Below are 16,267 nucleotides of genomic sequence, written 5' to 3' on the forward strand. Positions count from 1 at the left end.
TCAATTAATTTCTTGGTCCAACAAAATACAACAATTGTTGTCCAAATCAGCACATGGAAGGATCACCATATATCTACATTGTTACGGGCTTTTAATCCAGAGAATACATAAAATTTTAGCAAATATACTACAATGATGAAGTGTTCATTTTGTCTCCTCATAATTCTCACAGAATCAAATTCAGCTTGCTTATAAAAAAAAAAGATGTGGTATGATTGCCAATGAGACATACCCTAACAAGAGACCAAATGATATTAAGTTCATACATTTATTTTATGCTCACACCTTGCTGTCAATATAATGGAATTTTACACGTGAGAGATTTTCTACATAAGGAAATGCCTGTGCCAAGTCAAGAATATGACATAATGTGTTAGAGCTTTTGATTTAGCAAATTGTTACAGAAATTTCCATTTGAACTATCCTTGTAGTTCAGTATTTTTGTAGCATTTTTTATGTAACGTTTTTCTTTAAAGTATCTTGTTTATGATCCATTTAACGAGAGGTGAACAAGTAGGTGAAAATGCACCACAAATCACTATAAAACAACATAAGAGTATTTCAAGAATCTTTGTTCCTGATGGCTTCATACAGACCGTGTGAGGACTGCATAGCCAGTCAAGGTTGTTAATAACTTCCACTTGTATGGCTTCACTTTCTTCACTTGATTTTTTTCACAAAACTTTACCTAAGAATTAAAAAACCAATGAACATGTAACTTCTGTTTAAACCACGAAAATTTATACCCACAAATAAAAGTATTTTCACAGGATATAAATCTAAATGACTGACGAGTAATATGCTCCATACCACATGTGTCTAGTGCAGGGTACAATAAAAGTGTCTGAAATACTGTTCTGTTTAATTCAAGTTTTAAGTATAGAAATACATATTTAATGAATAAAAAATAATCAAATTGTCATATAAAACATATATAATTTTTAAGACTCAACTATTTTATTGTTTTATTGCCTTCCAAATTATTGTTTATTTACATGATTGACAAGAACAATTTCTAATAGATTCCTCAAGTGTTTTTTGCCTGCAACTGGTTCTGCTGGTGTAAAATTGTAATTTTGACTACCAAAATAACAATGTCCATTTCAACATTTGACAAGTTTACAATACTGATAACCAGAAACAGACGGTAGTCTCACCTTCCACATTCCTTGCACAAACGACTAAAAATGAAGTCAACTATTTTTAATAGTTGGTGGTGTATAAAAATTGGAGTTATTTGTTAACATGCCTGAGATCTTTACATAACCTGATTATACAGATTTTTCTGTATGCTACAAATTCTTAATTTAAAGCCATTTACAAGCTGTACACAATATATGAAAGATGAAATGACATCAACAAAACAAACCTAATACATTGATGATAATTTAATGACAATATGTGATTGATGATGATGATGTACATAAAACTGTCTCATCTATTATCAATAGATATTAATCTGAACACAATTAAGTTCAATTCTAAAATCATTGCCACTGTTTTTCAGACTTCTTGCCATATACTGTGGCACATCATTGAAATTGTTCAAGCATCAGCCTCTAACTGTTGTAACAAAAGTCTTCTCTTCTTCTCTAACTCTCCTTCACTGAGATCACTACCTGACGACGCCCAATCATTGGCCTGAAAAACAAATAATATTACTTGCATACTATTAGAATAACAATGGCAGTTAATTTACCTTCAATTTTCAGATTTATTAGGTGTGCTTAATAACTTACAAACTAGAAATAGAAAGTAATCATTAATGAATAGAACTAAGCTTCATGACTATATAAAGAGATAAATTTTCTCATTGTGAAATTTTATTTTCCTGTAGCAGCACTCAAGCAGTGCATGGAATACATATCTCTCAGTAAATACAATATTTTTAACTTTCTATTACCATCATGACTTCCTTTCTATTGATTCAAGGGTTCTTAGCACCAAAATTGAGATCCTCTCTTCAAAAGTTTTACATACACAGTTATGACATTGTTCATTTTAAAGGAATACTAGCATCTGTGTCGTAGATGACTACTGTTATGTTCATTTTGGCATTGCTGTACAACTTGTCCTATATGCTTTTTTGAAAATAACTTATGTATATAAAAATAACGAGATGAGGTATGATTGCCAGCGAGACAACTATCCACCAACATTCAAATAAAGTGGATGTAAGCAATTATAGGTACATTACTAGTACATGATAGTTATCAAAATCTCAAAGAGTGTAAGGCTGAAAATTAAAAATTAAATGTAACATTTCTTAAACTGTTGTCAAAATCATTCAATCAATATTGCAGTATAGAAAAGTGCACATGATAACTAATAATTCACACAGTGACAATTCTACTTAATATGAAAGATAGAAGCACAAAAGGTCTCAGTAGGACTAAAAAATCCTATAATTTAAAAAAAAGCTAAACGGAAAAAAGGGGTATAGTTTGGTGAAATATACATGATGACAAACAATTGTACTAAGTATTTTGGACATACAGACTCAGAGGAGGACTTATTATGCTACAATAGGCTTTTAAAAATTCAACATCCTATAACAAACATCTTCTTATCAAACTGTCATTATATTATGGTCCACTTAAGATGATGACAAACAAAACCACTCAGTATGAACTTTTTGGGCAAAAATGTCACTGAAGAATTGCATTCATTTAAAAGGCCTAATATAGTCAAATTCTAATAAACATGGCAAAATAGAAGGGCAAAATGCAAATAAAGATATTCTAAACACTTTCAGGCAAATCATCTGATAGGTGTAGCATTCACATGGTTTCATTATGCTACACTAGGCTAATATATTGCCAAAGTCCCATAAGTCTTGCCAAGGTGATTGATCTACATGTATAACTATGGACATTTGGTATGATTGCCAATCAGGCTACTATCCACCATAAGGAACATGTTGCTATCCTGTTTTTAAGATCGAATTTAAAACAACATATCCTTTCAAAAAGATAGGTCAATAAGAAACTGCCTGCTTCTAAGATATATCTATAGTAAATAGAGACTTTTCTACTAAGGACAAAGTGAAGACTTAAATATGAATATCTTGCAACCTTTTCTTTTCGTGTTTCCTGCTCATTTTTGTCTTTTTTCTTTTTCTTTGAATGTTCTTCACCACCGCTCAAACTTGATTTAGATGGCTACAAATATTATAAATATGTCAAAGCAGAAGAGCCATCAATTAAATTCGCAACCTCAACGTTGAAAAAATTAACATGGAAGGAAAAAAAAAAAAAAAAAGCCTTTGACATTCAGATTCTAATCATGTGACATAATTAATTAGTGCTAACCTGTAATAATGTATGATGTGACCCAAAGAGGTGACTGGGGGTATAGAAATATCTTTATATAGTCTGCTTCTACTAACTGTTATTTAATAATAGTTAGGTTAGAACATCTTATGTCAATTTGTTAATCTGTCAATGCCCCAATGCATTTTTATGTCAAACTATCAATATGATTATCTATCTATTGTCTTCTTGTCAATGGATCAACTTATCAATATTTAAGGTTACAATATTTACTGTCTGGTGTAGTAATAAACTAAGTCCTTACTTGAGGACTGTCAAGGCACCACATGTAAGATAGATATAAGATAGTACATCATACTATGAAGGCAAAATCAGATGAATGGAACTAAATGACAAACTGCTTAATGAATTTTAAATGAAATTAACCAGTCAGCTGAATTTTGTTATTATACAGAGCTGTTCCAGGAAACAACTAATGTGTTTATATTATACAGAATTGTCAATAGTATAGCTGTCAATGTAACTGTTGGTATACTATAAGCAAAAGGTTACATGTTAGTTTAATATAAAGATCATCCTTTCTCCCATTATTAATACATCAAACTAATTAGTGAATCTACAGAACACACTCAGATGTTATAACTTACAGATCTTGATACATGTTTCTTCTTTTTAGACTTCTTTTTGTGTTTCTTTTTACTGTCATCCCTTTCATGATCTATAAGTATAAAAAGAGAAAATCTTTCCAAAATGTACACTTTTACATGTTTGATTGTCACTAACTGTTCCTGTTTTATGTTAATTATTATTTTCCTGCTTTCATGAACAAATTCATTACAGGACACCTAATACCATTCATTAAAACCACTCTATGTTGATGGTCACCCTCACTTTTCACCTCTTACATTGATATTATACAGAGAACATTGTTGGATGTGTACTGATTGATATTTTATTCCTAGAAACAAATTTTGTTTTGTTAGTTGTAATAGGCTTTGAACTAGCTTTCAGTTACTGTGAGTACTCTAAGATCTGTACTACATCTTTTTTGTTTTTGTTTATTATGGATGTTTTTAAATATCCTGCCACGTTCGGTCTGTGTTTTTATTAGATGTTTTTCTGCTTTGTATCAATCTGAAGAGATAAGCTCTTTTCAACTGATTTATCTTGTTTGTTATTTTGTGCTGCTGTCATACGGAAGTCCAAGGTTACGGGTAGGGCCAGCAAACATGTTTCACCACATTTTGTAAGTGCCTGTCCCAAGTCAGGAGCCTGTAATTGAGTGGTCGATGTCTGTTGTTATTTATCATTTATTATTAAGTACAGTTTGTTCTTGTTTTGGTCTGTTGCACAACTTTCCCATGTTAAGTGGGAGGATTGAGGCCCACTAACATAGATCATAAATGTTTTTGTTCCTTGTTTTGAACATATATCTGGCAGTAACATTTCTCATTTTGAGTTTTATATTTCTCATTTCTGACCCTTTATTAGCTTGCTAAGTAGTAAGGATTTGCTCATTGTTGAAGGCTGTACAGTAACCTATAATTGCTAATGAACTCCTAAATCATTTGATTTCTGATGGAGAGTTGACTCAGTGGCAATCGCATCACATCTTCTTATTTTTATATTCATTTCAAATTTTATATTCAAACTTTTTGGACAGGAAACATTATTTGATTCTAGCCACTACATGTATAGGATGGAGACCCATATTTCAAAACATGCAAATAACCATTATATAAGCAACAGGAAATTGAACAGTTTGGATAAAAACACAAATTATTTCACTGTCTTTTATCCACATCTTTTCTGACATTTAATAATTTTTATTACTTACATTTGAAAGAGATACGGACAAGATCTGGTAAGGATTTCAGTTAATTAAAAAATAAAAACAATAAACTAAGTTTACTACTAATATGTGTCCAATACCTTTGAGCTGTACAAATAAACTAGCAAAATTCTAAAAAAAACAAAAAACAAAATAATCTGGCTCTTGAGCAAATGATGTACTTTTTAAACAAAATAAAAAACTCATTTCTCTAAAAAGGAAATAATTTTTTGACGATCCAATGTTAAGAAAATTTTCATTCAAATAGATGATATTTAATTTTACTTTTATAAACAATGAAATGTTATAAAGATGTCATTTACTTAACAAACTTGTAAAATAAAACCCTGTGGAACCTAAACCGTGCAAAAACCTGAAACCTGTGGACACTAAATTCTGACAAACATTACAGTTGTGGATAAAATAATCATAGATACATGTACCAGGAATGAAATTTTGTATTTGCGCAAGACGCATGGTTTGTCTACATAAGACTCATCTGTGTTGCTTGAATCTAAAATAGTTTAAAAGGCCAAATAAAGTACAAAATTTGAGGACCAAAAATTCCTAAAAGTTTTGCCAAATACAGTTGTTCTAAAAACATTTTTTTAAGAAATCCTAATACCTGTTTGTAACATTGAAAGTAAACATAGTTTCTAATCTCAATCAGCTGGAGGATCTGGATAAAATTCAGTAAATACTGTGTAGCTTAACAAAACATATCCCAACAATCATGCTTTATCCCTGTTATGTACTCACATTTAACACTGCTTTGAGAGACAGAAACGTCTTCTCTCCTGCTCATGTATCCTAAATTTCATCACATGTTAAAAGTGAGTACAAATAACCATGCAATTACAAAAGTTTGATGAAATATATCTTTAATTCATTGACACCATCAAGACACACATTTGATCAGGTCAAGTTTGTCTAATCAAATTGAAAAAGAATAATTATTGTGATATTACAACTATGTCACAAAAAGAAATGGAGACTACTTTTTATGGTTAATTTCAGAGTTTTTACTTTAAGTTATAAATAAAAGAACTAATGTAAATAACAGTGCCACTTAACCAATAAAATACCAGTGTTGTTTATAACTGTTCTTAAAGGAAGTTAATTTCAAACATTAGTTTATTTAGTTAATGTAAACTATAACTGAAAACTGGATGCAGAGCACAATGAAATTGACAAAAAATACAATATTCAATAACAAGAATATACCTGATTCAGAGAAGCAACTAGAATTTGTTCAAGCATATACATGATTCAGAGGCATAGTTAGAATTTGAAAAAAGAATTTACCTGATTCAGAGATGTTACTGGGTGACCTTGATCGGGATTCTGATCTGTGTTTTCTTTCTTTTTTCTTCTTTCTGTGTCTGGAGGAAGATGCTACAGTTTCTGCTTCAGATTCACTTTGCTGAAATTCAAATCATTGCATTGAAGGCTAGTACAGTACAGAAATGTAAGGCAATATTAGGCGTTTCTATGATCACCCATCAGATTGACCCATTCAGGTACATAGCCTAATTTACCTCCTAGTTGATATGATCTTGGTAGCTGTTTCAGACATGCTCATGTCACTGGATGCATTTAAGCCTTATTCTCATATTCTCACATTATAAATAAATCACCTATCTTTTTCTTGTTTCAGAGAATGAGGAAAAGTGGTAACTCTTTTAGAGTATGGTACCATTTAAACCCAATTATTCATGTTCTATATTTCTTTGTATAAAAAGGAACTTATGCATACTTTACTCACTGATTTGGATTTTGACCGTGAACGTCTAGTTTTATGTTTTTTTGTCTTTTTCTTTCTTGAATGATGATGACTACATGATTCCTCTAGAATTTGTTGATATTCTCTAAACAATCGAATCCTTTCAGACTCCACTGTCACAGCTTGATAGGCGGAGTCCTTCTCTAATTTCTCCCTAACCTACAAAATAAATTATATAATTGTTTAATGTTTACCACTGCTCTTATTCAATGCAACAAAACCAAACACTTCTTAAGTATTAATGAGGTATACAAAAGTTATTATTAGACATATTATTGTAACAGAATGGTTGCTAGTCTTCATAGAACCTAATATTGTATAAAAATTTGAAAAGGATAAATTAAAGCATATTGGAGTTGTAATAAGACAAGATCCCAGAGACAGTAGCAACATTATATTAGAATATATGTCTGAAACTGGCATATAAACATTATATTTTTAATTATAATTTTCAACTTTTACAAAAAAGAATCTCTACCCAGCATTAGCAATTGTTCAACATTTGAAACTGAAGTGAAGTGAAGTAAATTAAGTAATAGCAACCTTAAATCAAGATTTTATTAAAAATATAGACATGTTTTAGAAGTAAATCATAAAATTCATTAATAACTACAAATTAATACCCTTCTCACCTTTTTAATAGCTCACAGTAACAGTTAAGCAATGTTCGTTTGTGCACTTTCTTAAAATACAGAATAAATTATTACTTCAGTAGTTTTAAATTTTTTTTGGTTTAATTTACAACATGAAATAGTAAAGTGACAGAGTAGAAACATGTGTATAGTTTTATTCCGGTTCACAATTCATTGTATAACTACTCACATCTTCCCATCTTGAAGTTTCATCAATCTGTGCTGGACCAGATTTTAACAGGTTTCTAAATGAACTCTCTATTTTTCTCAACTGTTTAAAAGATAAAAGAATATATTGCTGCTGTGAATAAACAAGTTTAAATAATTAAAGAATAATTCAATTTTGGATGTAACACGTCTTCTGATTGGCTGACGTTGTTTTGTTTATCATATCATAGACACAATTTTGTCATGTGACCATGACGTCATCAAAGTTTTTTCATGATTAACGCCGGTTTAAAATGGAATTTAGAATTAAATTATAAGAAATAACTGTAGTATTATGTCAGTCTATTTGAAATAACATAACAAATGTGGTGCACACTGTTAAATAACCCACTACACGCGTTATTCAGTGTGCACCACATTTTTTAAGTTATTTCTTCATAGACAGAAAAAATATTAGTCATTACTTAAATAAATTACTGCTGTGAATATACAAGTCAAAATATAAAGACTACTGTAAATTCAGAAATTATTGTTTCCACTTATTTTTGCGATATTTTTATTTTGTTAACAATGGTTAATATCAATATGTTTTTGAATTAATCTTTCAAAATAAAAACATCTCAAAATGTCAATTGAACCTTAGACTCATTCTTTAAAACCGTTATCAACAAGTGAAAATTTGGCTAACACTTTTATATTATGTATTTTTGCAATGTCTAGCATTGAACAACATATGGTGGATTATTGGTATATATATTTCCTTAAATAGAGTTTTCTTATACTTGGCCATAAAATAGATTTTTCCATGCTGTTTACAAAATTACAATCAAAAGTATGTGCATAATTAAACTCATCATAGATATCAGAATAGAAATTTTATATTGAAGCCAGACACATTTTTCCTCTACAAAAGACTCATCAGTGACCATCGAATCAAAAAAAGTTAAAAAGGCCAAATAAAGTACGAAATTGAAGTGGTTCAAGGACAAAAAAAATCCAAAAAGTTTAGCCAAATTAAGCTAAGGTAATCTATTCCTGAGGTAGAAAAGCCTTAGTATTTCAAAAATTCAAAGTTTTGTTAACAGTTAATTCATATAATTATGAACATATCAATCACACAAGTAGTTCAAAATTGATGAAATTTCCAAAGATTGTTCATAAAAAAAACAAAAATAAAATATGACAATGTAAGTTTTTAAAAATAAAAGAAAAAATGGTGTTACCAACCTTGTTTTCTTGCTACAAGAAAAAAAATGAAAAATTTCTCTATCATTTCCAATTTTACTATTTGAGTAATCTCTTCTTAACCCTTTCAACGCTATACACGGCATATGCTGCAATGACTTACACCGGTCGCCCCTGCTATTCGTGGCATATGCCGAGATGACAATGGATTAATCATCAGGACTCTTAAACCATTCGGTTGTCATTCGGGACCCCTCTAGGCTAGGTTGACAATTTGATTCAAACAAATGCAAATATTAGGTTTTTAATAAATCAGTCTAAAAAGTGCAATTAATCAATATTTTTTTCTTTATTCGAGTAAAGAGACTTGCCCAATAATTGCCACAATCTGTCTCAAAATTGTCAGATGTAATCAAAGGAATAGACCTATTTGCTATTTGACAATCTAAGATGGTGGTATACAGTGTATTTATAACATCAGTTTTGACATCATTATACATGAAGTTTAGTGAATAACTTTATATTCTGACATAACATTAAGTTTAAAACTGTAGGAAAATATAGGCTTACTTTATCAAATGTAAAACATTTTTGTGGAAAATTTTTGGTTGGCTATATAGGGAATCACTGAAGCGTGACAAGAGGCCCAAATCTGACATAGTTTTATGACATAAATTGGGTAAATAAGATGTAATTGGACAGTTTATAAACAGAATTAAAATTTTTAAGTTTTTGAAGCTAGTAAAGATGTAACTCACCTTTCTTGCCTCTTCTTTCAGTCTTTCTTTCTCTCGTGCCTCTGCTTTTTCTATTAGCTATAATTTTACAAAATATTTATAAAGAATAATACTTCCATGTTTATTAAGTTTCTAACTATACTCACCAAAATTTGATTTTTTTTTCTAATAAAGTATTTATCATTGCATATTATTCTACTACTAAATCTTTGTCAAACAAAGGTAAAATAAAAAAATACTTTGAATTCTTCATCAATTCTAAACATTTTACAAAATGGGTATTGTTTACATGAATTTATTGTTCTATTATATCAGAAACATATATATTGACGGGACTTGAAACTACCTAATTGTAGCCGATTTCTTCGTCAGGTCATAGTTAATAAAAGACATAATAAGAAAACAGACATGCGTTAAAAAAGTACTCGCTATTATCATAATAATACCTGATAATATCAATAAAATGTCAGTCAAACTAAGTTTTAAAGTGATGCCAGTGTATTGAACTTATAATCTGATGCTTCAAATTTATAATAATTGCATTCATTTTATCAGAAAGTTACAGAATGCAAACAGCCAAACAGGGTAATACAAAAAAGATATTAAAAAACATTTTACATAAAATAAATCACATTTATTTTGGTCATTTCATATGACAAAATATATCAACTTTATGACCAAACTTGTATTTATTTAGAATTAGAATAATGTGGTTAATTTATTGAGTACTTCTGATACTTTTTTCAATCAGACACTACCAAATTTAATAAATCTTGCGAAGTTTCGTAAATTTCGAGATTTTATCAATTTTATATAGAAAAGCCTATCAGATTCATTTCCCGTTATATATATACCGTTCCAAGGTTATATAGAACTTTTGTCTTAAAAATTAAGCTTATAGTTGGAGCAGCTATAGCATTCCTGCGATAAAATTTATTGCAACCAAGAAAAGATTTATCAGTGTCAGAATCAGTAAATTCTAAATATTTTTCCAGTTAAAAACTTACACTGTTATATGTGAGTTTGATATTGCCAGAATCCAAACCAATTGCTCTTTTATCCTCAGCTATAACATAGGCCAGATCTTCAAATGATGTGGTCAGATCAATGCTAAAACCTTTGTCCTAAAACATCAAATAGAAACAATGATGGTTACAATAATTCTATACATTCTAAAAATACTACTGTATTAAAGTTTTTTGAAGATGAACATACACAGATTGCATTCTTGAACAATCAAGGTTACATTCAGCAAATTTGTAGAGGTCAAAGTTAGGTCAATCCTGTCAGACAGCTATGGACATCTTGTATTAATTCTATGATCAAAATATGCTTCACTTATACTTAACTGACCTATCAAAAAACTTTAGCATAAATCTTTGAAGCATGAAAATGAGGTCAAGTCATTACACAAGTGAAAAAAGTTATATCTATTCTTGTATGAAAGAATTACAACCAGAAATTGAAAATATATATTATGTACACTATCTGTAGAATTATTTTGAAAATCATAAAGTTAACATTTGTAAAATCTTGCAACTTGTCCATTGAGGAATTTAGTGCTTACAGCTATTCTTTGTCTTATAACATATACATTACTAACACTGATATATATCTTACTCGTAATATTTCTTTAACAACTTTCTTTTCATCATGAAATCTTGCTTTCAAATCTTCAACATAAAACTTAAATAAATCTAAAGGCGTGGAACCTGCAAATAAGAAAAATACAACAATTACAAATAAAATACAATATCATCATTACCCGTTATATAAATATTGTTGTAGTTGTAATGTGTCAAATCTATAATTTCAATACTTATAAATTAGCAATAGATCTTTTTATGCAATTGCTGAGTGTTTAATGATGTACCAAGAAAAGGGCTATTTACAATTGTAAAATAAACCATGGATTCATTTATTTTTGTTGATACCAAATTATCTGAATTAAAGAAAAATTGTGGCTTTTTGATTTGGGGTTTTGTATAACTCTGCATAAAAGCCTATAGAAGATCATTAAGATACAAGTCTTGTCAAGAGTAAAATATTAACACTTAGTAACTGTTTTTTTTCTACTTCATAGGAACCACTAAGCAAATTGTCTGATAAAAGAAACAGAACTAACTTTCCTTTGGTAATGCTTAATTCAACACTTCATGTGATAACCTCAATATAAGATTAGAAGATAAACGTTAATTTATTATGCTATATTGGATTTAAATCTTAAGTTTCTTATTAAAATTTGTCATTGAAATCCCTTTTTAACCTTCAATATTAATATGTTTTACAATATGTTTATACCTGGTTGTCCTAACATATTTGTAAATCTGACATCTTGTGTGATGATAGGATACAGGTCCATCCATAAAGACATGGAATTTAGTTTGCCCTGTTCATGTAACTCATCCAGTAATACCTACAAATAGGGCAAATATACAAAACATTATTTAGATACATTCTAGTTACTGACACATAATCAAATCAATGCTTTAGTGTTTTCGTTTGTAACTTATAGATAGATTATATCTACAAGCAATAAAGGTCCATTCTATGAACATGATAAATTAAATCCAGCATATTGATCAACAAGAATGTGTGCATTGTACACTGATGCCCAGTCTCAATCATTTTCTATGTTCAATGGACCGTGAAAAACTCTAATTTGGCATTACAGTTAGAAAAGATCATATCTAAGGCACATGTGTAATCATTTTCAAGTTGATTGGAGTTAAAATTCATCAAAAACCAACTTGACCAAAATTTTTAAACTGAAGCAGTACAGATGGACAGAATAAATATAATGCCCCTAGGGTGGGCATAAAAACATATGACACAAATATATTAAATACTGGAATTTAGATTTAACTGCTTTTCAGAGCAAGTTTTATGGTACTTTATTTACAGTAATTTTTTAGAATCAAAATTAAATATCTTGAAACTGGTCTAAAAACATGTCTTTTGTTAAGACTGTATCACAACCTCTAAATGTCTTATTAACAACTCTTTTTATTCGTAAATTTAAATTCTTATGAATTTTACCGCTCTCCATTAAGATTTCTGGAAATTACAAATAAAGTTCCTTTTCCTTTTTTCAAACAGAAAACACAATGAGATCAGAATCCTGCAATATTAATGGAATCATACTAACCAGAAAACCTTCCCTATTTTTCCTTTGTTGTCGTTTCATCCTGCGTCTTTCACGTTCTTTTTCATCATCATATTCTTGTTCCAACATTCTTATGTGTTCCTCAAAAGCTATCAATGCATCTTCTTTATCCATATCTAAAAGTATTAGTAAATAAAATTGAGAATGGAAATGGGGAATGTGTCAAAGAGACAACATCCCGACCATAGAAAAAAAAAAAACAACAGCAGAAGGTCACCAACAGGTCTTTAATGTAGCGAGAAATTCCCGCACACGGAGGCGTCCCTCAACTGGCCCCTAAACAAATATATACTAGTTTAGTGATAATGAACGCCATACTTATTTCCAAATTGTACAATAGTCTGAAAGAACTATCTAAATCAAGATTTATTTTCTTTGTACCCTAAGCTTTTCTAGATCTGGTGATGAAAAAAGCATTTAGATTCCAGAAAACAGAAAGTAGGCTGTACTTCTAACCACCATTGTGCTATTGAACACAGCTAGGCAAATCAGGGATATTAAACCAAATCTAATTATAGCAACAGTGTTCTAATACTTACTATGTAAATCTGGGTCATCTGTAAACCGGGGATTATCTAGTAACATCTGCTGTGCTTCAGACCATGTTGTACAGTATGTTAAATTAGGCATGCTGTCTAAAATCTCAGCAAACACTTTGGTATTTCTTTTTCTTAAAGTTTTGGCTTCTTCCTGAAAAGAAAGTTTGAATTGTAACTTGTAGTTGAAAATTAAATAATGTGGTTTAAAATTAAATAATGTAGTTGAAAATTAAATAATGTAGTTGAAAATTAAATAATGTAGTTGAAAATTAAATAAACAGGTTATTTGGACTGCATTCAGATAGAAACGATGACAGATTCAAAGTGTCATGACTTTAATAACAACCACTGACATATAACACAGAAGAAACTCTTGACCTCAGGTCAATACAGTCAATACATAGTGTAAGCCTGTACAGGAGCCTGATATTCGGTGATTATCATTTCCTGCTCTAAATCATATATGTTTTCTGTTTATAATTAAATTAGGCTGTTGGTTTTCTAGTTTGAATTGTATAATATTTGTCGTGTAAAGGATTCAATTGAAGGTCACATGAATACAGATTCAATGAGGTAAATTTTTTCACTTGAAAGTGAATAATTCATCATCCATGTTTCTAAGCATATATGACAAAATTGAACCATACTGGCTGCTCAAAACAAACCATTATTTTACTACTTCACTCTCATCAATAATTGAACAAAGATAATCATATTTAAATATTTTTATATATCTCGTAGCTAGTGCCCTTTAATCTGAATTAAATTTATCTTTCTTCACTCACAACCTAACAAAATTGTGGTTCATCCAAAGATTATTCTGAATGTCTGTATTACAGATAATGGATATACGATACTAGAGCAACATAAAAATAAACATGCACCTAACACCACAGGAATCTGAGATTATTTTCGTTCATGAATTTTAAAGATATATGGGTTTTTCGCAATTCAACATTAAAGGAGTGTAGTTATATCACAAGTTATGGCATAACCAATAACTTATTTATCAAGCAGCTATGATTTAAAGTTGGTGAGAAAATTTGATAAAAATGTCCTATTGTGCATGTCATTCAACAAACAAAGTATAACAACTAAGGAACTGAAATAAGTGTCACAAGGAACGTCATAACCAATGAAATTTTATGCTTTATATCAAGAATCTACCGGTACATGTACATGTACATGTATTTGCTGAGAAAATGTGACAAATTTGTTAAAGAAAAATGAAGGGAGGGAACCCACCATATTCCCCTTCTTTAAAGAATTTTCACCCAGTACATCCCCTCCTTGAGACCAGAGGTATAAAAAAAACATGCAATAAATTCTAGCAACTCTAACTTTATGTTCTGTACCTACAGATTGGTGCATATTGAACCGTAACAAAAAAAATCATTCTCACTGAGTTAAGATCTTGCAATTTTGTAAGAGGAATGACTATAACAGCATTATACTAAAACAGGCCAAAATAATTTGGACTGCTTTAGACTTCTTTGATGAAAAAGAGTTATTTTTATATAAATTCATTTCCTTTAATGTATACACAATTATAACTGATTTTTTGTCACACTGCTTAATTTTATGCAAAACATTCATTGATAATGGCAAATATTTATATTTGCAACTACTTTAAATTGTATATTTAGATCTGCACCAATCTGTAAGCTATCCAAAGCCTTACCCACCACCCATAGGAGAAAATGTCCCTAATGCAATATCATGAATAAGGTCAATATGATAATGGAAAAGACGAAAAGATGAATATTTCAGATATTACAAAGTATTAGTTTTTCTTTGTAAATTCCTTTAAATTAAGTATTTAATTCATTTTTCAAAATAAGTATCAAATAAAATATTCCTTTCATTCATGATTTACAAAATTAAAAAGGTATAATTGATTTCCTCATTTTTTCTTACCCCTAATATTTCCTGAGAAAAGTTTATTTGAAATAATAGTCAATGGAGTTTAATTAATATTTTTCTAACACTTATAATTTCAATATTGCATTCAAAATTCAATAGTGGATTAGTGGTATCAATGCAAGTCACATGATCAATTGAGATCCAATATCTTGATTAACCATACTTAAAAAATCTTTATTTTATTCAACAGCAAAAAAGACTTGTATAGTATTTTTTGTAGAAGTAAAATGAGATGATTAGTAGGAGCAGTAAAGGCTAGGTTAATCTACTGATGCTGATTTGACTGATAATTAAATACAGGTTACTACAGAATAAATATCTATATAAAACACCAGCAATATTAATATAATGTTTAGTAGCAGTGTATATTACTAAGTGTAATGAAATAATGTATGTGTGTGATTTTGTCACCTTTTCTCTCTTAGCAAGCATGTGTATGACATCATCAAATAGATCCCTTCGATCTCTGTCAGGTACATTGGCCCAAACATCCAGGTGACCAAACATGTCATCTGCTTTCCTGAAAGCATAAAACAAAAATCTGATCAGATATAAAAAACACATAAAATGCCATTTTTTATTCATCAATGATTATATAAAGTTGGTCAAGTGTCATTATGGTTCAATCAAATACATACATACATAAACATAAGCATATGTATTTAAATGATTGTTGTTTTATGGGTTATTATGAACAGATATAAATAAATTCAATATATTTAATTCCAACCTAACTTCTCTATCAGGAACATTTAACACCGAAACCTTGAAACCATGTGACCATATTGCTTCAGTGAACTATAAGGTATGAATTTATCTCATTGTTGAAGGCCATACTGTTGCCTATAATTTCTTACATCCACTTATTTGTACCTTGATGGATAGTTGTCTCATTGGCAATCATACCACATTTCCTTTACTTCAAATATGGCAGGTTTAGGACAGACATACACAATACTTTATAAAGTCATTAGAGAGCATCATTAAATGCAGTGGCAGAAACAAATAAGAAAATGTCTTTATCATCATAC

At 29.8% G+C, this 16,267-nt stretch overlaps 1 protein-coding gene across 5 annotated transcripts in view; it reads right to left on the reverse strand.

The window, feature by feature from the left end:
- Positions 1-935: 935 nt before the first annotated feature.
- Positions 936-16,267, reverse strand: part of LOC139513601 (pre-mRNA-processing factor 40 homolog B-like) — a 31,374-nt gene continuing 16,042 nt past the window's right edge. For 2 of the 5 annotated variants that reach the window (XM_071302247.1, XM_071302250.1), the window contains exons 13-26: positions 15,648-15,756; positions 13,314-13,464; positions 12,757-12,890; positions 11,910-12,024; positions 11,229-11,320; positions 10,616-10,732; positions 9,630-9,686; positions 7,709-7,789; positions 6,869-7,045; positions 6,409-6,526; positions 5,863-5,913; positions 3,920-3,990; positions 3,075-3,161; positions 1,374-1,641 (exon numbers count right to left, since the gene is read on the reverse strand). In XM_071302247.1, coding sequence (XP_071158348.1) covers positions 1,546-1,641; positions 3,075-3,161; positions 3,920-3,990; positions 5,863-5,913; positions 6,409-6,526; positions 6,869-7,045; positions 7,709-7,789; positions 9,630-9,686; positions 10,616-10,732; positions 11,229-11,320; positions 11,910-12,024; positions 12,757-12,890; positions 13,314-13,464; positions 15,648-15,756 — 1,456 coding nt within the window. In that variant the 3' untranslated portion in view covers positions 1,374-1,545. Of the gene's footprint in view, positions 1,642-3,074; positions 3,162-3,919; positions 3,991-5,862; positions 5,914-6,408; positions 6,527-6,868; positions 7,046-7,708; positions 7,790-9,629; positions 9,687-10,615; positions 10,733-11,228; positions 11,321-11,909; positions 12,025-12,756; positions 12,891-13,313; positions 13,465-15,647; positions 15,757-16,267 lie in introns of all 5 variants that reach the window. The other 3 variants (XM_071302249.1, XM_071302248.1, XM_071302251.1) reach the window with 3 other exon arrangements.

The sequence above is a fragment of the Mytilus edulis genome, chromosome 2 (assembly GCF_963676685.1).
Source record: "Mytilus edulis chromosome 2, xbMytEdul2.2, whole genome shotgun sequence".
NCBI lineage: Eukaryota > Metazoa > Mollusca > Bivalvia > Mytilida > Mytilidae > Mytilus > Mytilus edulis.